At 37.4% G+C, this 21,876-nt stretch overlaps 4 protein-coding genes across 6 annotated transcripts; 3 read left to right on the top strand and 1 right to left on the bottom strand.

Moving 5' to 3' along the window:
- The first annotated feature begins 1,402 nt into the window (after window positions 1-1,402).
- On the top strand, window positions 1,403-8,350 carry LOC103405666 (cell division control protein 48 homolog C-like). The gene is made up of 10 exons (XM_070817682.1): window positions 1,403-2,436; window positions 2,574-3,190; window positions 3,327-3,479; window positions 4,419-4,535; window positions 4,677-4,781; window positions 7,115-7,180; window positions 7,283-7,347; window positions 7,432-7,633; window positions 7,799-7,936; window positions 8,069-8,350. Exons 1-10 carry the CDS (start codon window positions 1,473-1,475, stop codon window positions 8,126-8,128), a joined length of 2,487 nt encoding a protein of 828 aa, XP_070673783.1. The 5' UTR covers window positions 1,403-1,472; the 3' UTR covers window positions 8,129-8,350.
- A 782-nt stretch (window positions 8,351-9,132) lies between these two features.
- On the bottom strand, window positions 9,133-9,767 carry LOC103405667 (signaling peptide TAXIMIN 2). The gene is made up of 2 exons (XM_008344692.4): window positions 9,529-9,767; window positions 9,133-9,368 (listed from the first exon to the last, which is right to left on the bottom strand). Exons 1-2 carry the CDS (start codon window positions 9,624-9,626, stop codon window positions 9,245-9,247), a joined length of 222 nt encoding a protein of 73 aa, XP_008342914.1. The 5' UTR covers window positions 9,627-9,767; the 3' UTR covers window positions 9,133-9,244.
- A 4,166-nt stretch (window positions 9,768-13,933) lies between these two features.
- LOC103405668 (uncharacterized) lies at window positions 13,934-17,076 on the top strand. 2 transcript variants are annotated; one of them, XM_008344695.4, is made up of 4 exons: window positions 13,934-15,792; window positions 15,978-16,235; window positions 16,479-16,598; window positions 16,695-17,076. In XM_008344695.4, the coding sequence occupies exons 1-4, from the start codon at window positions 14,689-14,691 to the stop codon at window positions 16,740-16,742; spliced, it is 1,530 nt and encodes a 509-aa protein (XP_008342917.3). In that variant the 5' UTR covers window positions 13,934-14,688; the 3' UTR covers window positions 16,743-17,076. The 2 variants fall into 2 exon arrangements, with proteins under 2 accessions (XP_008342917.3, XP_008342915.3); XM_008344693.4 differs by having other exon boundaries at window positions 16,479-16,604.
- A 793-nt stretch (window positions 17,077-17,869) lies between these two features.
- On the top strand, window positions 17,870-20,808 carry LOC103405669 (pentatricopeptide repeat-containing protein At2g20710, mitochondrial-like). Of its 2 annotated transcripts, none has more exons than XM_008344696.4 (2): window positions 17,870-18,273; window positions 19,229-20,808. In XM_008344696.4, the coding sequence occupies exons 1-2, from the start codon at window positions 18,004-18,006 to the stop codon at window positions 20,501-20,503; spliced, it is 1,545 nt and encodes a 514-aa protein (XP_008342918.3). In that variant the 5' UTR covers window positions 17,870-18,003; the 3' UTR covers window positions 20,504-20,808. The 2 variants fall into 2 exon arrangements, with proteins under 2 accessions (XP_008342918.3, XP_070672948.1); XM_070816847.1 differs by having other exon boundaries at window positions 17,932-18,273; window positions 19,236-20,808.
- The last annotated feature ends 1,068 nt before the right edge of the window (window positions 20,809-21,876 follow it).

The raw sequence follows: 21,876 nt of genomic DNA, 5'->3' as shown, positions 1-21,876 counted from the left end.
AATTTGTTTTGGGGTTCTGTTCAGCTTGTTTTTAGGTGTGTGCAGGGAACGTTTGTTTCTGTTGGTTGGTAAGCAGCTTTCCGACGACAGCTGGTTGAAGCTGCTAGGGTTTGTTTCGGCGTTTTCTTTGTTTTGGGCTCTTTAGTCGTTTCTGAGGTCCTTTTTTTTTGTTTTTGTGTATGTATTTGGGTCTTTTCTTGTGTAATTATTGTGTTGGAATAAAGCAACTTTTAACAAAAAAAAAAAAAAATTGTGCATTAAATAATGTGGCACATTATACACCATATAAAGTCTTGAAAAACCTCTTTGCCTTTCCTATGCCTTGTTACCTAAACACCAAACCCTAACTAAAGATCTTACGGCCACTGACCTCTTGCTACAGTTAGAGTCGGCAGCAAACCCCCTTCCTTCTCACTCTACTCCTTCTCTCCACCCTTTCCTTGCGCCTCATCCTTTCCCATCTCTCTAGTGCATTAAATAAAGTGTCATCCTCAACCATTTCTATGTTTTCATTTCGGGATAGATTCGTGGGTTTGAGTCGGGCATGTGGTTGTGGTGGGTCGAAATCACTTTCTACCGGTTAGTTTCTAAGGTGATCGTGGCCCTCATCGTTTTAGTGGCTGAGTCGCTTCCTTGCTTCATATTCGAGTTAATCCACCCTCCAAGGGCTATAATTGTTGCGAATCTAGCTTGATACAGAGATGGTTGTAGACCCATGGCTATATTTGTTATTGAATCTCCTTCCATGATTAATATGTGACAAATTTGGTGACTTCGATATATTGAAGATACTATTCTTTCGATTGAAAAAAGAAGACGAGATATCATACCATTCTCATAATGCGTAATATAATAATGTTCATAAAAGTATATTATGTGAAAACCACTCATTACTACGGTCTGATGGTACTTTTTTTCACATTGAAGTGAGGTATTGGGTTCGAATCTCGTGAATGATCAATTCAATACTATATTAGGTTGCCAATTGTGTGGGTTAGCTGATTTCCTCATTTCCTTAGTGTAAAAAATCAATGTACTAAAAAAAAGTATATTACGTGAAAAATTCGGCCACAAATTTAAAATCTTATCATTTAAATTGGATTGGTTTAAATTACGGGATTGATTATAATATTGCATGTATTTAATGATTAAGAAATATTAATTTGAATATGTGTATTTAATACAATTATCATTTGACTATTAAGGTAAACATTGTCCTAAATACATGTAACTATTGCAAACAAATCCTTAATTACTCCTCTATTTTTTTCTGTCCAAAAAACCAACACATTATTGAAAAATCCATAAAAAATATTATTGAAAAATAAAAATTATATAATCAACAGCATTTAAACTGCGCCGTTTTAATGGCCACCTAAATCCTAACCCTAATTAAATTAAGCGCGCCTCACGTTTCAATTGAGTTTGGTTTGGCTCCCTGATACTGTGCACCCAACATTGCCAAGTAAGAGATGAAGAAGACGGGAAGAAGGTTCGATGGAGGCGGGAGGTCCCTCTCCGAACAAAAGCAGAAGGTTCTCCGTTGTCGTCTGGAGACCTTCAAGCACCTCCGCTCCTCCTCTCTCGACGAAATCGTCCACCAACTTCGCACTAATTACAAAGATTACCACCGCATCAAGCTCCAGTCTTTCACCAAGTTCGTCCAGCAAACCCTAGACTCCCCTTCCTTCAAGCTATCCAAAACCCTAATCCATGTCAGCGACCTAGAAGACGACGAAGAAGATGAAGAAGTCGACCATAGCAATTCCAAGAGGAGGCGGAAGGCCAATAAGATGGAGGAGAGATTGCAGAGAATGGAGACGGCGCACGTCAGAAGGATTCGCCAGAGCAATGGTGATCGTCCATCTTCAGATGATGATGATGAGGAAGAAGAGGAGGATGAGGATGGGGCGGTGTCGACATCGGACTCGGACGACGCCATATACAGCGAGAAAGTGGAGCCGGAGTTTGATGTGATGAAATCGAGCCTCCGGGCATCTTATATGGGATCCAGCAGCGCCTTGAAGCCCAAGGCGGCCGAGGATAAGAAGGAGAAGAATGTAGAAATTGAGCTTCCTGGTCGCGAGAAGGTTGGGCTGATGAGCGAAAATGGAGGGCGAGGGGGGCAAGAGACATTCCGAGAAGCTGAAGCCAAGGGATCGGTTTCCAGAGAGGTTGAGGTGAAGGGGAGTGAGGGGCCGAGGTTTAGAGACTTAGGTGGGATGGAGAAGGTGATTGAGGAGCTGAAGATGGAGGTGATTGTGCCGCTTCGCCATCCAGAGCTCCCGCTGTGGCTCGGAGTTAGGCCAATGTCTGGGATTCTGTTGTATGGCCCCCCCGGCTGTGGCAAGACCAAATTGGCTCATGCCATTGCCAATGAAACCGGCATTCCCTTTTATAAGATTTCTGCCACCGAAGTCGTCTCTGGTGTCTCAGGTATTGCCATCACTCATTTCATAGTTTCAATGACTGAAATTTTCAAGCTGAAAAATCTTGTACTGTTAAGGTTCTTATGTTCCTGAAATTCCTTATGTAAAATTGTAATAAGTTGCCATGGCTATCATTAATTTTAGGTGCATCCGAAGAAAATATACGAGAGCTTTTTTCTAAAGCTTACAGAACTGCCCCTTCAATTGTATTTATTGATGAAATTGATGCAATTGCTTCGAAAAGAGAAAGTTTGCAGCGTGAGATGGAGAGGCGAATTGTCACACAACTAATGACTTGCATGGATGAATCTCATAGGCTTGTGCAATCAGCTGATGCAGATTCTAACTCACAAAGTTCAGATAACAAGTCTGGCTATGTTCTTGTAATTGGAGCGACCAATAGGCCTGATGCTGTTGACGGTGCTCTAAGGAGGCCGGGTCGATTTGACCGTGAGATTGTTTTAGGCGTTCCAGATGAAAATGCTAGGGTTAAGATTCTTTCTGTGCTTACACGCAACCTAAAACTTGAAGGTTCTTTTGATCTTCTTAAAATAGCCAGGTCGACACCAGGGTTTGTTGGGGCCGATTTGAAAGCCTTGGCTGACAGAGCTGGTAACATTGCCATGAAAAGGATTATACACAAGAGGAAGACTGATATGTCTGTAGATACCATGGATGAGGAAGGCAATGAAGAGTGGTGGATGCAACCATGGTTGCCTGAAGAAATGGAAAAGCTCACAATCACTATGGCTGATTTTGAGGTGTTCCGAAATTAACTACCTATACCTTTTCTCCCACATATTTTGCCTTACATAGTTACCTATGAGTTAATAACCAGTTATTCTGATTTTGCATTAAATTCTCGTGGTAATGGTCTTATCATGTGCATTTCTGCAGGAAGCAGTTGAAGTGGTTCAGCCGTCGTCAAAAAGAGAAGGATTCTCTGCAATTCCAAATGTAAAATGGGAAGATGTTGGTGGATTAGATCTTTTAAGGAAGGAGTTTGATCGCTATATTGTTAGACGTGTTAAATATCCTGAGAACTATGAGGTAATTGTTATTTTCATTTTCTATTGTTTTATCTAATTTTGTTAATCTGTGTATATGCGTTTTTAGATTAAGATTTTTTTTTCTTTTTTATTCAAGTTTGTGTCTCCTCGGAATGGCTGGTATGTTGTGTGCTTGTAAAATAAAGTCATATATTTTTGTTAAAAAATGTGGTTTGGAATGGCTTGATATGATCTAAAAGATCTTGAACATAATCACTGTTGATCAACACGAATCTTCTTTACCCATTTCTGCCACTTTTAAATTTTAATAATGATGCTTAACTCTCCATACTTTATAGCTCATTGTCATGGTGCATACTTCGGTAGAAAAATTATAATTCATCTGTATATGGTTAGTATTAACCCCATATTTCATTTTCAAATTATGTTCTGCGGCATTTATGGCTAGTGAAAAACGATAATTAACAGGATAACGTCACATTCCTTAGTAAGCCAATACCGTTCACTTTGCAAGTAAAAAGAGCCTAACATGTCACCTTAAACATATCTCTTTTGGTGAAATAGCTTGCTTAGGTCGGGGTTCTGATGGGCCTTTTGTTGAGAACTTACTAACCAACGTATAAGAATAGTATGCCAAACAATATCATGAGTTATTTTTTACTTTATCGAAAAAATTGCACGCTTTGTTACAACATGAATATCACCATAAAGAACTATCGTGGAAATTTGATGTAATACTTGCTGGAACACATTATGAACTTTTAGAAACTTAAATCTAAACATTACCATCGGTGGAGACTTATTAATTTATTGCAGTACATGCTATACATGAATATTTACAGTATTCTATGGTATCATATTGTTGGGTCAATGCTTCATACTGTATTTCTGCCTGTATTGTACCTTAGTCTATTTATTTGTTTTATTTAAGTCTGGAATCAAGTGGCTAATTATGTTTTTGAAATGACTTGTGTTTCAGGAATTTGGAGTAGATTTAGAGACAGGATTTTTGCTCTATGGGCCTCCTGGATGTGGTAAAACACTGATAGCAAAGGCTGTCGCTAATGAAGCAGGAGCAAATTTCATTCACATTAAGGTCAGTCATTGCTTTTCCCATTGAATGTTATTGATGTATGGTCTTGTTTATGTAGGTCGTGTAACAATGAACATTTCAATGTATGTTTTTGCATAATTTGAGAGGATCCATTTGGTTGACATGGCTTTTTTAACTGGTTAGGGGCCCGAACTTTTGAATAAATATGTTGGAGAAAGTGAGTTGGCAGTTCGGACATTGTTTAGTCGGGCAAGGACATGCTCACCATGTATACTTTTCTTTGATGAGGTTTGTGGTTCTCTTCCTATTAAATGTTATTAATACTATCGGCTTCCATAGGTTTGGATCATTTCATCTGAACATTTAATCATATAAAGGAATAGATTACGGGATTATCATGATGAAGTTGGATTGAATTATTGTAGTGTCATTAACAACAGTTGGTCCTACATAGTGCTAAACCTCATTTCAGATCACCATAGCAAATTTTTTTTGAGAAAGCTAAACCTTTAGAATATTTCAGGTCATTACAAAAATTTTCTTTTACACCAAGATATATGATATTGCTGTGGTTCTCCATATTTCTTTTTCCATTCTGACCTCCACCAACACTGGGCGAGGAGTTGATGTGGTAACACACAAATTAAACCCTATAAATTATGCAATTGTAGTACGAGTAAGTGCTAACCAACACAAATTAAACTTAATAAACTGAAATCTATGTTAAACTAACAACAAAACGATGACTAGGGGGATTTTGGACGAATTTAATTAAAACAAAAGTAAATGGCAGCAAGTAAATTAAGTTGTGAATGAAATATGGATGAAATGATAGCTAAAGGATTCTTCTCCACACATGAATCATATGCATACAAATCGATTTCCAGTTATTCTTTCTATAAACCACGAATGACAATGCCCAAAATTAAGTGTGAACAACACTAATTAACTCTCAGATTTTCCTAAGTTCATTGAATTGGACTCAATGACGCAACTAAATTATTCTTCTCAAGTTCCCTAACTATGAAAAACATGATAGAGATACATCTTAAAGATCATTAAGTTCTGTGAAAATCATAAGTATTGACAAAACATTCGTAACTATGAAAAGCATGATATTTCTGCCAAGAATTTACTTAACTCAATCATGACTAGTGACTTTTACTACTTACAAATATAAGTTCATAACGATCAGGTGAAATTCTCTTATATTCTAGCATCAAATCCCTGCATGCAAACTAAGTGTACACCTTTAATAAACATACAAGAATAAGTTCTCTATAAAGCAGATAAGTAAATCGCCTTCATGTTTTATGAAACAATAACTAGATGTAATCAATTTATATAAAACATATGATCATAGCTTCGAATTCACCTCTACCTAAAAAGAAACTTAGTTACACATGTTCATCATAACTGAAAAACAATCTAAAATAAACATTGAAACTTAAAACAAAGATAGAAAGAACTCTGAAAATTCCAGCAACTTCAATGGATGAATGTTAGGTGCGGCACACCCTAAATCATTGCAGGAATTTCATATATATAGGGGGGAACAACTGAATCCAAAGAGGAAAAGGTTTTGGCGTTTTAAATTATTTTAGAACTCTTAAGAATAAGAAAGTGTTGGAATGTGATTAGGATTCCTCCTTGCAGTTGGAGATAAGATAAGATAATGTTGGATAAGATAGGATAAGATAATGTTCCTTTTCTACTAGGATTCCTTTTTCTTGTGTAATTCCTTGCCTTCCAAGCCTCAACTTTGATTTCTCCAGAGTTTAACACATGTCTAACACCATTTAAACACCAAAAACGTCCAGCCCATATGCTATCCACGCATGCTATCCAATCCAAGTCCAAAACTGTTCCAAATTGCTCCATTTGGCTATTTATTGTCATCTTTACCAACTAGACCTACAATAATACGAAAATAACTTAAATTACCAAAATAAATAGAAATTAACTAAGTAAATGCAAAGAAATAAGATAACAAAGTCGCATAAATATGCTCCTATCAGGAGTCAACCAAACTTTCTACCTACATTTTGTGAGCATCGACATTATTGCTGGGTGTTGAAACTGATATGATGCCCAACTTGTCTACTACAAAAATCTAGACACGAGGACACTACATGTGTGCGTTTGTGTTTTTTTATTTTTTATGTAGGAATAGAGGATATAGTTCTATCTATGTTTGAACATAAGTTTGCTCAGAAAAGAACCACATATAAACTCCATTGTCTTGAAAAAGTGACAAATATCGCAACTATTTAGTACACTTTCCGAATACGTAACATTGAATTCGTATAAGTATCCAAGGGTGACATACGGTTCATGTCTCCAGGTGTGGAAATAATTTCATGGAAAGATGTGCCCTACAAATCATAGCCTTTTAAAGCATTTTCTTTCACTTATTGACAGTATTGATGTCTAATATCTCAATTGATTTAACACTCTTTCTTATACAAAACACTGAATTCCTTTTTAATTATCCAAATGACTGTTTGAAACTAGGTGACATAGGTTTCATGTCCTCTGGTATCCTGACATGGAAAAAAATTCATGGAAAATGTGTCCTACTTTTCATAGCCTTTTAAAGCTGTTTCCTCACTTATTGACAGGTTGATGCTTTAACAACAAAGCGGGGGAAAGAAGGCGGATGGGTTATTGAGCGGCTGCTGAATCAGGTAAATTAATTGCAAAGGCAGTCAAGAACTGACTGCTTAGAAAGTAGAAACTTATTCATTTTTCATTCATTTATAGAATGAACTGACTGTCTGCAACTGCAGCTACTTATAGAGTTAGATGGCGCAGAGCAGCGACGAGGTGTATTTGTTATTGGTGCCACTAATAGGTAAAGCTCTTTGTTCATTCTTCAGTTTTAGTTGATATAAAGGAATATCATTCTGCACCTCTTACGTGTCATACCTTTTGTCAGACCCGATGTAATGGACCGTGCTGTTCTGCGGCCCGGTAGGTTCGGTAAACTTATTTATGTCGCCCCACCCACAAAAGATGAGCGTGGTTTGATCTTAAAAGCACTTGCGAGGAAGAAGCCTATTGATGCTAGTGTAGATCTGAGTGAGATTGGACAAAGGGAATTGTGTGAAAATTTTAGTGGAGCTGATCTTGGTGCACTGGTTCGTCTATGCTTAAATATGCATTCTATTATTTTCTTTGTTTGTGACGTTAAGTTTAATATTTCATTTGGAGTCGAGTTTTCGTGACCTCTCTTGGATTGGTGGGGAAGAAAAAAGGGGGAGGAGATGTGATTTGGATTGTCTCTCACATATCGATTGATGCAGATGAATGAGGCTGCTATGGCTGCTCTTGAAGAGAAATTGACATTACCTGAGAGGATTTCAGATGCATCTCCATGGACGATAAAAGAATCTCACTTTGAGAAAGCACTGGCTAAGATCGCAGCATCTGTAACTGACCAGGTATGGATAAGTACTACGCTTATGTTTGTTTTTCATATGCCTAATGCCTCTCAACGAACAATTCCTTCTCTTTTCTATTTCTTTTTTCCGTACGACGACTTTTTAAGTTTCATTCCATTACTGTGTACACAGCAAATGCAATACTATCAGAGATTTGGTGAGAGCCTCAAAGCACCAAGAAACAAAACATAAGCCACAAGTGTCGCAGTGAAGAGTAAGTTGTAAATGTTCTTAAGAGCAACGGCGATCATTAAAAAATTTTGAAGACAAGGGTTGGGTATTTATATTATTTGCCCATTTTCTTGTATTTATTCATAGAATGTAAATTAGAATCGTGGCAACAGTTGGAGAATGTTTGAGAACAAAGCAAATTTTGATAGGGATTTTTTATAAATATTTTCCCATTCTCCTTTATTTTTTCGTCGAATGTAACTTGAATCGTGCCCCAAAAAAGATTGTTGCTATTATTTTTTGGGGATTGTTATTAACGCCTTAAAATTTCAATGGTTTACTCTAAGCTTTTTATATTTAAAAAGAAATACGCTTATACGAGGAGCGTATAACTAGATTTTTAGAGAGCCATTAATAGTTCCTTGATCTTAGATAGGCTCAGATTGTATTGCTAATGAAAAGAAGTTGAAGAAGGTGCTGTCCAAATTGCCCTAGTTAATGAGATTTTCGGATACTGTAATTTAATAAATTACTTGCAAGGGATCGTTTTAGAAAGGAGATAGAGAAAAACTTTCAAAGGTTAAATTTAGATATGGTTTGGTACTGAGGTGATTCTGAAAAAAAAATGGGTATAAAAAAAAGTTAGGAGTTTTTTTCTGTTTGGTAAACATTCAATTTCAGTTTTTTTCACAGTTTAGAAAAACCGGCTTTTTTTCACATCTGTTTTATATAAAAGTTTACCAAACACTATAATACTATTTTTTTTTTCAAAAGCACTTTTACAAAAAAGTTTACCAAACACTTTGCTGCTTTATTTTAAAGCTGCTTATTCTCATAGTACAGTAGAAACAGTTTTTTTTTTCAAAGCACAACAATACCAAACCAGCCCTTATGCAAGGGGGCTATGGTTTGGTACCGCGAGGAGATGCCAGAAGTAGTGATCGTGCAGCCGGGTGTAGGTGGACGGTGGCCGGTGGCCGATGTCAGTGAGTTTGACCCGGATTGGTCGAATAAAGTGTTCCATATGATGTAAACGGTTTTATTCGAATCTAATAAAATCTTAAAATACAATGATAAAGAATCAACAAGTAAAAAAGAAAGAAATGTACAAACGTACAATAAGTGTGAGACACATGATCAACAAGGGATCTGGTCAATAAACCATGTAATAATTTTGACAGGAAGCTTGATAAGAGAAACCGCAAGATTCGCTAATCCACTAAAACAAATGCAGCAAGGGCACAAGCAACTCAACACCGTCCTGCAAAATTAAGATTAATCATCAAACAAAATTTAAATAATAATCTCATATATAGTTAACAGCGCATGCAAATCGTCTGTATAAAGTTTCTTTGTTGAAGGAAGGGCAAGAACAACAAAATCAGAATCACAGAGAACCCGTAAAAAGAATTACTACTCACCCGAAAACCCAGATGACAGCGCCGAGAACAGACAAGACCAATGCGATCAAAGCAAAAGGCAAACCCAGCAAGAAACCCAATGGCCTGCAATCTCCCATGATTTTGATCGGATTTAAATAAGATCTCTGACGTACTACGCAGCCAAAACGACGCAAATCCAGAAACTTTCTCAAACCAAAACCAGATTTTTATTTTCTGATGATTATTGTTCGAGGAACTTAGAGAGAAAATTGTTCCCGATTACGTCTTCCGTAAGACACTTGGAGACTCCTTAAATATATAAGCAGAGATGTATTTTCTGGGAATGTTGGTAGAAAGAGAAGATGAGAACGTTGAAATTGTCTATCAAAAAAGCAAGCCAGACTTGTGAACTAATTCAAAGTAAACAAGAAAAACCTACCAAACCTACTGGGACGCGGTATCATGCAACTGCCGCCGTTTCGGGGAGGTTTTTATTCAAGTGATTGGACAAAGTTACCCTTTGCCAAAAGTTCTGTTTCAGTCTTGGTACGTGTTATTGGTGGGGATATTTCAGGATATTCGCTTTCAAGAAGGTTCCACTAGGTTTCTTTCTTGCAAAAAAAAGTCAGAACGCGACTGCCGTCTCAAGACGAGCGCAACCTGTTGGACGCGTCTCAAGATGCGCAGCCTAGTTCTTGGACGAGGTAACTGAAAAAGATTTCAATTTTATAAGCAATAAGTAGCATTAGGTTCGCTAATTTCTTGTCCAAATTAGTTTAATTTTATTTTTCAACTTCTTAGTAGAATATGGCGCCTTAGCTGCCCCTTTTTTGTCGTTCCAAAGCATGTGATGCTCTGCTAAGTTAAATACCTCAGCTAAGATTTGCTTTGGGTTTATGGTGATGTCTGTGCGGAGTGGATGATGTTGGCAGTCCTCGCTTGAAAGTTGCTCACACGACTGTTTCATTGTGGTTGACAATCTTGGCCTTCTTGGTCTTGAAGCGCTGAATGTACTCCCTGATAGCCTCCTTGGGCTTCTTGACCACATTGAAGAGGTGATCAGACAATTCTTGATAACTCGACAGGATGAGTATTCCTTCTGAAAACGAAGGCGAGTTGTTCGAAACTGTCGATGGAACCAATCTTGAACTACTCCGTGCAAAGTCATGGCGCATCAAGGCTTTGTCCAGCTTGTGAAGGAAGTATCATGACACTTCGTTAGAGCTTCAGGTGCCGGTCTGGGTCCAAATATCCATCAAACAATGTGAGAACCTCTGGGGAGGTCGTCTCTGCTCGATCTCGTTTGTGAACGGTGAAACATTCACGATAGCCGCCTACATGCGTAGTGCGTTCTCCAAGTTTCATTTTGTTTTGAAGTCTCTAAGTTGCTCATCGAGCAACCGTTGTATGTCTCCAAATTGGATGGGTTGCCTTCCTGCCTGCAGCTTCGACGCTCTGCAATTCTGGGGTGGTCTGCACTCCGCTTCCTCCAACAGCTGGACTAGAGAATTGGTGGAGCCTGCTTCCAACGTACAGTTGTGCTGCTTATCTTCCTCATGGATGGTGCGTTGACCTGATTCTTCAGGCACGCCCCTAAAATCAAGGCTGGAGTGAACGGTTACGCGTGAACCCTGTTCACTACGAGACTGAGCCTATGCAGATGGGGAAAATATTTTTTTTGCAGAAACTTTAACGGCCATTGATGCCTGGAAACATAATGATTTCCTCTGCAAAAATTATATTCTCAATGCATTAGATGATTCGTTGTATGATGTCTATGTGGTATTCAAAACAGACAAGGAATTTTGGGAATCACTTGAGAAAAAATATAAAACCGCTGATGCTGGTTTAAAGAAATTTGTCGTGGGCAAATTTTTGGACTACAAAATGGTGGATTCCAAGTCTCTTGTCTCTCAAACTGAAGATCTTTAGAAAATCATCCATGACATTCATGTTGAATGGATGGTGATCAATGAGTCTTTCCAAGTGGCGTCCTTTATAGAAAAACTGCCACTTTCTTGGAAAGAGTTCAAGAGTTATCTCAAGCACAAACGTAAGGAGATAACCCTTGAGGATCTCATTGTGAGGCTGAGAATTGAGGAAGATAACAGAAAGAATGAGAAGAGCTTGGTTTTGAGTATGGAAGCCAAGGCGAATGTTGTTGAAGAAAGTTCATCAAAGTAAAGGCCGAAATGTTGGTGTGACATATGTTTTGCTTATTGTCAATAAAATGAATCTGCCATGCATATGAGATTAATAAATAAAATAAAATAATATATATGCATTTGATAGTGAAAGGGTATGATGTTTTTGACCAGTTCCCACCACGTTAAATTTTGAATTTGTCATATAGAATGATGCCCAGAGTGTTCTTTACAGAGAAATAAAAAAAGAAAAAGAAAAAAAGAATTGAGTATTTGTTGCTGAGTCTGGCGTTAGATTAGAATGCATGTTGCTTGTTGTATATTCAGTATACAAAATAGAGAAAGATCAAGAGCCAGTGAAGGGATTGGTGGTGAATTGAAGAAACATTGGAATTGATACAATGATCAATATGCAAACTCGTGGTGCTGTTTGGGGTAAAGTGGAGTTCCAAATTTTTGGAAAACTGTTTTTCCTTATGTCAGTTATATGCTTGGTGTGTTTTTCCGTCTGCCGTGTCTCTGGAGATGACATCCTTTTATACCCAACAAATGAATAAAGGGAAAGGGCTGTCTCTTTGCTAAACGTTGGAAGGGCATCATGACTTCCACGACCGTAATTAAATTAAGAAAGTTATGTGGCAATTTGGATATAGGTTTTCTTTCAGATTTTGCAATCTGAAAGTTACAACTCTATATGAAGAGGTGTAAATCATGATATGTTTCAATGGAAATGAATTACGTGGTCTCTATTCCAACCAATTGGTTGAGACTGATGATAGCATGAACGATGATTTTTCCCATATATATTCATGAACAAATGCAGAGCAATTCAATGTTTGGTTGTGCCCGATATTTCCTAAAGAAATATTAGTGGATTAAAATGATATGCCTTGTAAATGTTAGCACTGGATTTGAATGCAGCTATGTTTTAAGGATTTCCTTTTATTACCACCAAAAGATGTCTTTCCTCTTTCACCGAATTGTGTCTTTGGGGTAGTTGAGACGATGCACCGCTTGGCATCATCTGATGAAAAGGCACTGGAATTTGGTTTAGAAGATAGACATACAAAGAGGCCATGATTGAGAGAAGATTAAGTCTTGAAATTATTTAAACGAGAAACAACGTCAGTGTTTGGATAGTTAGCGTGTGGACCTCAATAAAAGTGTACATACTTTCATGCTGCTTTAAAGAAGTCTGCATTTCCGAGAAGAGGGAAATGTCATGGCAACCAATAAGTTAAAGTGTGGGGGTCTTTTGGAAAGAAAAAGACGAAATATTGAAAATGTGTGGAGCATCTTGCAAAATTAAATTAGACATGATGATGCTTATTAAGTAAGCATATGAATGGTCATGCATGGTAGTCATAATATGGAAAGGATGAAAGTCAAGAAGTGCTTTTCCTATAATGGCTAGTGAGGCATGAAGGCCTAGGAAGATAGATACATAAGGTCTATCTTTAGTTGTTTCCTACTTTTTGAAGAACAAAACATGATCGATTTAACAATAACATTAGAAATTAACCACAATTATCGAAGAATTGTGGGGGTAGCTTATCTATTTTTGAGATATGAGATTTACTTACAAAGAATGGAAACATAATTTGCTAATTAGATGAGACAATCAAGATGTCATCTCTTGTAATGAGTAATTGTTTAAGGTATGGCAATGTTATAGACCTTCTATAGATACCTTAAATGTGGGCGAAGTCTACTTCCTAGTGTTAGCAAATTATTACGTAAGTCCTAACATATGTTTCGAGGACTTAACATTACAACTATTCTCATATGAAAAATAATTTCATAATATGGAAGTGCACACCATAAGAGTAGTCAACCTTAGTGGTACCAATTATTAAAGGCTTGACTAGAGAGTAAGTTGATTATCGAGGGGAATGAGGTTGAAACCAACATAACTAATGAATCAGCCGGGCGGAAACCTAACTTAGTTGATTGGAGATCACATGGTCTAAGTTCAACAAGCAAACTGGTTGGGCATGATTCAAAGAAGTTAACACACTATATACCTCATTCCTATGATGGAAGAAGTGTGTTGTGTGCAGAAGTTTTAGGTTGTATATTTATACTTAATGACAGTGATATCTTATAAATAAGAGGAATAGAGCATACTATTCTTAATCAGTGGTCACTTATGTGAGAGCAGAAATTGGTCGCTTCTATGAGAATGAGATGACTAAATTTTCTAAAACTCTCATGAATCCGGGACTTGTTCAGGATCAAAATGAACACAACCGTATGAACCGGAAGTCTACTTTGATTTTAAATTATCATCACAACCGTACGAACACCAATCATTATCATCACATTATTACTCTAAAAGATAACGTCAACTGAACCCAAGAAATCTACTTTGATTTTAAATTTAATCTGGAAATTGAAATCTCAACAGTCTCTCCTCTTTCCCATTCGATTTTCCCCCAATTTCTCCCCTCTCCAAACACCTACGAAGTTCGAGCTTCGAGTGCAATGGAGATGGCTATGGAGGACTCCAGCTCTCACTCGCTTCTCTGCGTCGCTCGCTACGCGCCCCACTCTGACCGACGGAGTCCGCGCTTCCTCAAGAATCCTATACAGAGTACGCCTCCATTATGTACCTTTAGAGTTTCCTCTGTTCATTTCTAGATTTTCCTAGTTTTAGGGTTGTTATTGCCGTTTTCGGTTTCTCTGTTGCTGTATTTCTGCCGGAATTTAAAGAGTTGGGAACAGAAGCTCTAGGGTTACAGTGAATTTTGGTGATTTTGCGTGTTTCGTTCGGGTGATTTTGAAAGTTCTATGATCTTTGTGATGAACGGAGTTTCGTATATGAATTCTAGGGTTTCTTGAAGCTTCTTGAGTAACTCTTGGGAAAGTTTGATTTTGAGTTATTGGGATTGAAAGAAGTTCTTGAAATTTGAGTTTTATCGAGTTTCATATGGTTGTTGAAAGCTCTCTGTCTATGGATACGGGTGGATATATTCGAATTTGAGCTTGGATCTTGGGTGGTCTTGAAGGAGCTTTTGCACTCGAAGTTGAATTTGGTTTTTTGCAGGAAACTTTGATGGCGGGAAGGTGGGACGTTGGGTTTCCAAAGACTAGCGCTAGTAGTCTTAGAGAGCAAGCAACAAGAACAATTCTTCGCAATGTGAGGTCACAAGGACACACATATGTTGAGCTACGAGAAGAGGGGAAAAAGTTCATTTTCTTCTGTACTTTGTGCCTTGCGCCATGTTACAGTGATAAAGTGTTGTTTGATCACTTGAAGGGTAATCTTCACAATGACAGGTTAGCTGCTGCTAAGGTTACTCTCTTGCAATCGAACCCGTGGCCTTTTAACGATGGTGTGGTTTTCTTTCATAATTCAGATGAGACTGATAAGCAGTTGGTGATTCCAGATGGCAATAAACAAAAGATTTTGAAGTCTCATGACGATGAAAACAATCTTGCTGTTGTCAAATATGGGGAAAATTTGATATCTAATGGCAATGAGCATTTTGGTGCTGATGGTCATGAATCTAATGAGCATTCTGATGGAGTGAATTCCTCTGTTGTGATCCCTAATATTCTGGTTAGGGATGAAATTACTGACATAGAAGTGAAGCAGGTAGGTTTTGGACAAATTGCTGCAAGGTTCCTCAAGCAGGATGAGGTGTCAAATTCTATTAGTAGAATATGGTGTGAATGGTTGGGGACAAGGACAGCTAGCAATGATTTACTCAAGGTTCCTGAGAACAACTTTGCTGTTGTTACCTTCAGTTACAATATTGATTTGGGTAGAAAGGGGTTGCTTGATGATGTAAGGATGCTTCTCTCATCCAGTCCTACAGAAGAAACAGAGGGCAGCAGCGGTAAGAGAAAAAAGTTCTTCTCTGACCCCGAGGATATTAGTGAATCTCTAAGTAATCAGTTTGATTCATGCGGGGAAGATTCATCTGCTTCCAGTGGGTCAACGTCAAGATTGCTTTTAGACCGGTATGATGATCAGCTTCTGCACACAAGATTTATTAACAAGTCAATGAGGAGAGAGTTAAGACGGCAACAGCGTTTAGCTTCGGGCAGAACGTGTGATATCTGTCAACAGAAGATGCTTCCTAGGAAAGATGTAGCAACTCTCATAAATTTGAAGACAGGAAGGCTTGCTTGCAGTAGTCGAAATGTGAATGGGGTGAGCCCTAAATAGCTTTCATCCTCTTCCTTCCTCTCCTCCACGCCCCCACCCATTGCTGTACCTCGATCCCTTTAAAATTGTAAACCTATGTATTCAATTCTGCAATAGAGTCTGTTTCTCTCTATCTTTTTTTTTTTTCTCAAAGAAAGTAGTTAGCATCATTTTGATATATGCGCATGCAGGCTTTTCATGTGTTTCATACTTCCTGCCTTGTACACTGGATACTTCTGTGTGAGGTTGAGATGATCACAAATCAGTCCGCTAGTTCAAAAGTGAGAAGAAGATCTAGGAGAAAAACTGCAGCCAAGTGCAATGGAAAAGATGGTCAGATGATAGCTTTGAGCTCACAAATGTATTCTGTATTCTGCCCAGAGTGTCAGGGCACTGGTATCCTCATAGATAAAGATGACCTGGAGAAACCAAATGTCCCTTTGTATCAGGTATTCCTGTTACACGACAGTTATGTGCTTGAATTTAACTTTATTAACTTTTGGCAAGGCAAACTTATTATATTTTCCATACCTGTGATAGAGCATGCACGTGATGATCAAAGATTAGAGAAGCTATGTAGAGATAAACCTTTTCAGAAAACTCGCTTTTGATATCTCAGATAGAACTAGGCAGGGAAAAAGACCTTATCGGTTTGCTTTCTCTAATCTGTAGATTTTTTATCTATGTCACAGCTGTTCAAGTATAAGATAAAGGTGAGTGATGCACGTAGAGCATGGATGAAGAGTCCTGAAATGTTGGAGAATTGCTCGACGGGTTTTCATTTCCCTTCCCAATCTGAAGAGGGAATCGAGGTTTCTGTAGGATACTTCACCTGATTTCCTTTATAACTGAGATTAAATATGGTCATAGCAAAATCAAGTTTTAGCTTTTTGATTTGTTTGTGCCAGGAAACGGTGAAACCGTTGAAGTTGCTGCACTTCTACAGAGCAGATTGAATAGAGTTGCTGTCTGGGAACCATGCAGCTGTTTGTTGCTTGGCCGCGCGATTCTCATGAGAAGGACTTGGGAGCGGACAGACAGACGTAGGTGGTGGTATGCGGGCTGTTAGCTTTTGTGGATAGTTTGGATTAGTTTGCTTAATGAGGTATGTTGTACATACCTGTTGCTAACACAGGTACATAAATGATGTATCTGCTGTATACATTGTGACGCGTAGGGAATTATATGTATCTATATTTTCTGTGGTAAGAACATTTTGTCATGTGTTTGAGGCCAAAGATGCGGCTTCTTGTTTGACAGATACGAATAAAACTCGCCCATTCAAATGGATTTTCATATTTCTTAACCATTTACTGGTTTAGTTTCGATTTCAGTGGTTCAAAAGCTGAACCGAACTGAATTGTCGTAAGACATTGTTTCACTAGTTTTAACTCAAACCCTACTACACCTTACGTTAGGACGCAATCCGCGTGTTTCTCCAAACTAATAAGTCAGAACCCTCGATTCCCCGCTTTGCGTGCTACTATCGTCAGCATCTCATACCTTGACGAACCAAATGAAACCGAACCCATCCCTAATTGCTCATAAATTGTGCAGTATAATGTCATTGGAAAGATTAGTTAAGGCCGGGGTAATATTAAGGGTTAATAGTTTCTTTTGTGTGACCACCATAACCTATCACCACAACCACCACCTCCACCCCCTACTATCTCCATCATCACAACCACAATTGCGGCTACACCTACTACCATTTTCATTTTGTAATTAAATTTGACCAAGTGCTTTTATATTGTTTTTCATACTCAAAACACTTTGAAAAATACAATTTATTAAACATTTGACTACTTTATGTTACAACCGATTATTCTTAAAGCACAACGTTACTATTTTTTTTTTAAATGAACATTAATCTCAAACTTTCCTTAAGAAACATTGAGATAGTAACGCCCATAAAGTAAACCTGAGAAAAGTTTTAGTCAACAGCGAGATTTGAATAGAATGGCATGAATTTATTCTCACATTTATATTTCGTCCTAATAACACAAGAACATATTTAAAAATAAAACATTAACATATATTTTAATATTATTAATCCGAAACGCCGCGTTCCTATTGTCTTTTTGTGCAATGAACTGGCCCCTTCACAAACATGAAACATAAAAGATGAGAAAAGTCGAGTTGGCATAGTACACTGCTAAACCCTAAAACCCCTAAAATCACAATTTCTCCCAAAACCCTCTACGAAATTAGGGTTCAATGATTAAGCTTCTTGGTTCAAATCCATGGCGTGGTAATGCCATTTCTGGGAGTTCTCGAGCACTGTTTTGCTCAATTGAGGCCACGGCCTCCTCTCCACCCCCGTTTGAGCCTTTGCACGTTAGGATTTCCCAGGCCGGAAATCCGAGGGTTTCCATTGTACCGATTCTCAATCAGTGGGTCGAAGAAGGGAGAGATGTCAAGAAATGGGAGCTCCAGAGTTTCATCAAGCTGTTCCGTAAACATCGCCGCTACAGCCACGCTCTCCAGGTAAAAGAAAAAGAAATGATTATAGTGGTTTCTTGTATAATATTGTCATAGAAATTGCATTGAATGTGAAATGGAGTCAATGCTAGCCTATCGATTTCAGTCAAAGAATCCGGTGAGATTAAATTTTGAAGAAAATATTCGTATAGAAAAGATTATGATGGAAAATAAATAACCCAATTTATAAATTTTAAGAAGTCTGAGCTAATTTACATATATACCGCAGATTGTTGACATGAAAATTGATTATGACATGAACTCTGATAATCCATAATCATTTTCGGAGAATCGTTAAATTGTTTTTAGCAAAAGACAACATTGTTTCAATGGAGAAGCGGATATGATGACTGCAGTTACGTGTAGTATACATTTTATTTCCTTATCAAATAAAGAGACTGCCATTTAACAAGAGGTTGAAGAAAAAGCGCCGCAAAAACAACAATTTGTTCTGTTACATATGTTTTACACTGCTAGATTTGGTTTGTTTTATCATTTCTAGGGTGGTTGTCATTAGTATATTTTCAAGTGTACTCTTTTTGCGATATTTACTTATCGTAGTAATATTTTAAAGACACTCTGTTTTCCCCTTATAACTTTCTACTATCATCACTCTGCTAAGAATGCTATAGCTATTAGAATGTACACGTTGCAACCTGTAAAGTTTCTCAAGAACACGCTTTTGAAAATGTAATAATACAAAGCACAAATTCATGAATCATAGTAGACATAGTTCCTTTTGTGGATGCTAATGAATGCTTGTGTGTTGATGACCGTGGTAAATGATTCTGGTTATGTGCTTTTAAATTCTTAGGAAGTTTTTGCTGAAGCAATGGTCAACTCAAATCATTTCTATTTGATAGTATGTGTTCTGCATGTTATTAAACAGATGGACCCTGAATTGTGACCAATAATATATTAAAAGATGAAACTGGAAGACCCTGAATTGTTATTCTTTTAGATTTCAGAATGGATGAGTGATGCACAGAACCAGTATCTAACTCCAGGAGACATTGCGGTTCGGCTAGATTTGATCTCCAAAGTCTATGGCCTACAACAAGCTGAGGCGTACTTTAATAGCATCCCAGACCAACTGAGAAACTTCAAGGTGTATGGTGCTCTTTTATTCAGCTATGTAGAGAATAAATCTTCAGAAAAGGCTGAGATTATTTTCGAGAAGATGAACAAATTAGGTTATTTGAAAGGATCATTAGTTTATAATGCTATGCTTACCCTCTATTCTCAGATAGGTAAACATGAAAAGCTTGATATTCTGGTAAAGGAGATGGAAGAAAAGGGCATTGATTATGACAGTTATACATTGAAGATTCAATTGAATTCATATGCAGCCATTTCTGAGATAGACAAGTTGGAGAAGGTTTTAATGAAGATAGAAGCCGATCCTTTGGTCAATGTAGACTGGAATGGTTATGTTATTGCAGCAAATGGTTTCTTGAAAGCTGGCTTATTAGAGAAGGCTTCAACAATGCTTAGGCGATCAGAACAACTCGTTGGCAATCAAACAAATAAATTTGCATATGAAGTCTTCCTCACTTTATACACTGCTATTGGGAATAAAGATGAGGTTTATCGTATTTGGAACATATACAAAAATAAGGTGGGATTATACAATTCTGGCTATCTTTGTATGCTAAGTTCATTATTAAAGCTGGGTGACATTGATAGTGCTGAGATGATTGTGGAGGAATGGGAATCTGTGGCCAAGTTTTTTGACATACGAATTCCCAACTTGCTGATCACTGCGTACTGCAAGAAAGGTCTTTTGGAGAAAGCCCAATTATATATAAAGCGGCTTGAAGAGAGCGGTAAGGAGCTGGATGCAGTCGCATGGACTCGTTTGACAACCGGATATCATATGGATGGTCAGATGGGTAAAGCAGTGGATACGATGAAAAAAGCAATATTGGTAAGTCGACCAGGACGGAAGTTCAATCATCTAACCTTGGCTGCATGTCTTGAATACTTGAAAGAGAAGGGAGACGTGGAAGTAGCACAAGAGCTTTTGAGATTAATTAGAGAAAAGGATTATTTTTCAGCTGATTTGTGTGATAAATTAGATAAGTATGTTACTGGTGAACCTCATAAGAGAGATGAGGAAGTATCACAGGAACTTTTGAGATTATTGGAAGAGACTGATCATCTTACATTTGATTCGTACGATAAAGTAGAAGATTACACATATGATGGATCTCGGGTTATGGCTTTTATAAAGTGAAAGAGGATAGTAATCTGGGAGGATTTGAGAAAATCAAATATTGTGGAAAGCGGTTGATAGCACCGGTTTTCAATCTGTAGAAGGGTGTGTTTTGTTCCATAACCAACAAAAGGTGAACTTCCATGCCATATATTTTTTTCAGCAGAACTGAAGGAAGGTTAGTTCTCTTTCGTGTTATCGTTGTATTTCAGGTGGATTGAGTACGTTTGTACAGATTTTCATTTAATCCGCGAAAATTTTAAATGAGTTGACAATTCAAGAACAATGCGAAAGAGGAAATGAACTGTGGATTGTTCTTTTCTTCATTGCCCGTTGATCATGATCGGTTCCTAAAACATATAAATCTTATGCGTGTTCTGTAAAACTTATAGAAGTTAAAATGGCATTCTGATAAATCATAATAGCTTTTATTTAATGATTCAGAGAATGCAATACTGAATATCCTAAGTCTTTAGCGCGTTGCCATTTAGAAATTGTGTGATCGGTTGAGAATACCGTCACATTGGCATTCTAGTTGGAGAAATCTTCAGTGTTAGGAACATCGTCCGGTACATTAAGTGTTATTATACAAGTGGTTAGAATTTTTTTTTAAATATTCAACTAATGACACTTGATGTATCTATTATGTTCTCGTCATATTGAAACATCTCTCTAGTTGGACACGTATGTTTCCATTTTAATTAACAAAACCAGGTCCATGAAAGATGAGGCAAACAGAAATAAATAAGAAATAATACAAGTGGCATTATTGCGTGGAGATCAAGGTCTGCAACATGTTTACCAAGTCAAAAAAGGTCGATGTCTTAATTGACATTTGACGAAATGAGTGTCGACAACAACGTTGGCTAATCATCGTTTAATCAAAGGAAAACTAATGAAAAGAGCTTGAAAACTTTGAGTTTTAATGATAAGGACAAAATAAATGGTAAAGTGAATAGTACCAGGATTGACTTTTTAGTGTAAAAATGTGGTTTTTCGTTAAAGTGAACAGTACCGGGTACTTTTCGTTAAAGTTCCCCTTAATCAAAGCTCTCACTCTAAGTCATTTTTTCAAACTCTGTATTGTGATCCACATGTATTTACTTTTATTTGATTGTGAGAAGTTGAGTTTAAATTTTATCTACGACAAGTTTGATATTAATTTATTATAATTAAGTAAATGAATTGTTATTGACATTTCAAAAATCTAATTTTACACTCCAAACTTTCTATATTTGGAAAGAAAAGTACACTTGTGAAAAATATAGAATGAGATTTTTGAAGTGTCAATAACATTTTCCTTAGGTAATTATATGAAGAAAAATTTAAACATCACAGGTACACTGCAAGAGTAGTGTTCTGCCAATAAAATAAAAATATGGGTACAAAATGTC

The sequence above is a fragment of the Malus domestica genome, chromosome 17 (assembly GCF_042453785.1).
Source record: "Malus domestica chromosome 17, GDT2T_hap1".
NCBI lineage: Eukaryota > Viridiplantae > Streptophyta > Magnoliopsida > Rosales > Rosaceae > Malus > Malus domestica.
Note: the sequence above shows the minus strand (reverse complement) of the source record. Positions and strands in the feature narration are given on the sequence as shown.

Excerpts from the sequence above, each read along its gene's own strand:
- LOC103405668 (XM_008344693.4), top strand. The coding sequence starts at position 14,689 with ATGGCGGGAAGGTGGGACGTTGGGTTTCCAAAGACTAGCGCTAGTAGT. Across the intron at positions 15,793-15,977 it reads GTAGTCGAAATGTGAATGGG|GCTTTTCATGTGTTTCATAC; the intron begins GTGAGCCCTAAA and ends ATGCGCATGCAG. Across the intron at positions 16,605-16,694 it reads AAGAGGGAATCGAGGTTTCT|GAAACGGTGAAACCGTTGAA; the intron begins GTAGGATACTTC and ends TGTTTGTGCCAG.
- LOC103405667 (XM_008344692.4), bottom strand. The coding sequence starts at position 9,626 with ATGGGAGATTGCAGGCCATTGGGTTTCTTGCTGGGTTTGCCTTTTGCT. Across the intron at positions 9,369-9,528 it reads GCTGTCATCTGGGTTTTCGG|GACGGTGTTGAGTTGCTTGT; the intron begins GTGAGTAGTAAT and ends TTAATTTTGCAG.
- LOC103405669 (XM_008344696.4), top strand. The coding sequence starts at position 18,004 with ATGATTAAGCTTCTTGGTTCAAATCCATGGCGTGGTAATGCCATTTCT. Across the intron at positions 18,274-19,228 it reads GCTACAGCCACGCTCTCCAG|ATTTCAGAATGGATGAGTGA; the intron begins GTAAAAGAAAAA and ends TTATTCTTTTAG.
- LOC103405666 (XM_070817682.1), top strand. The coding sequence starts at position 1,473 with ATGAAGAAGACGGGAAGAAGGTTCGATGGAGGCGGGAGGTCCCTCTCC. Across the intron at positions 7,181-7,282 it reads TTGAGCGGCTGCTGAATCAG|CTACTTATAGAGTTAGATGG; the intron begins GTAAATTAATTG and ends CTGCAACTGCAG. Across the intron at positions 7,634-7,798 it reads GAGCTGATCTTGGTGCACTG|ATGAATGAGGCTGCTATGGC; the intron begins GTTCGTCTATGC and ends CGATTGATGCAG.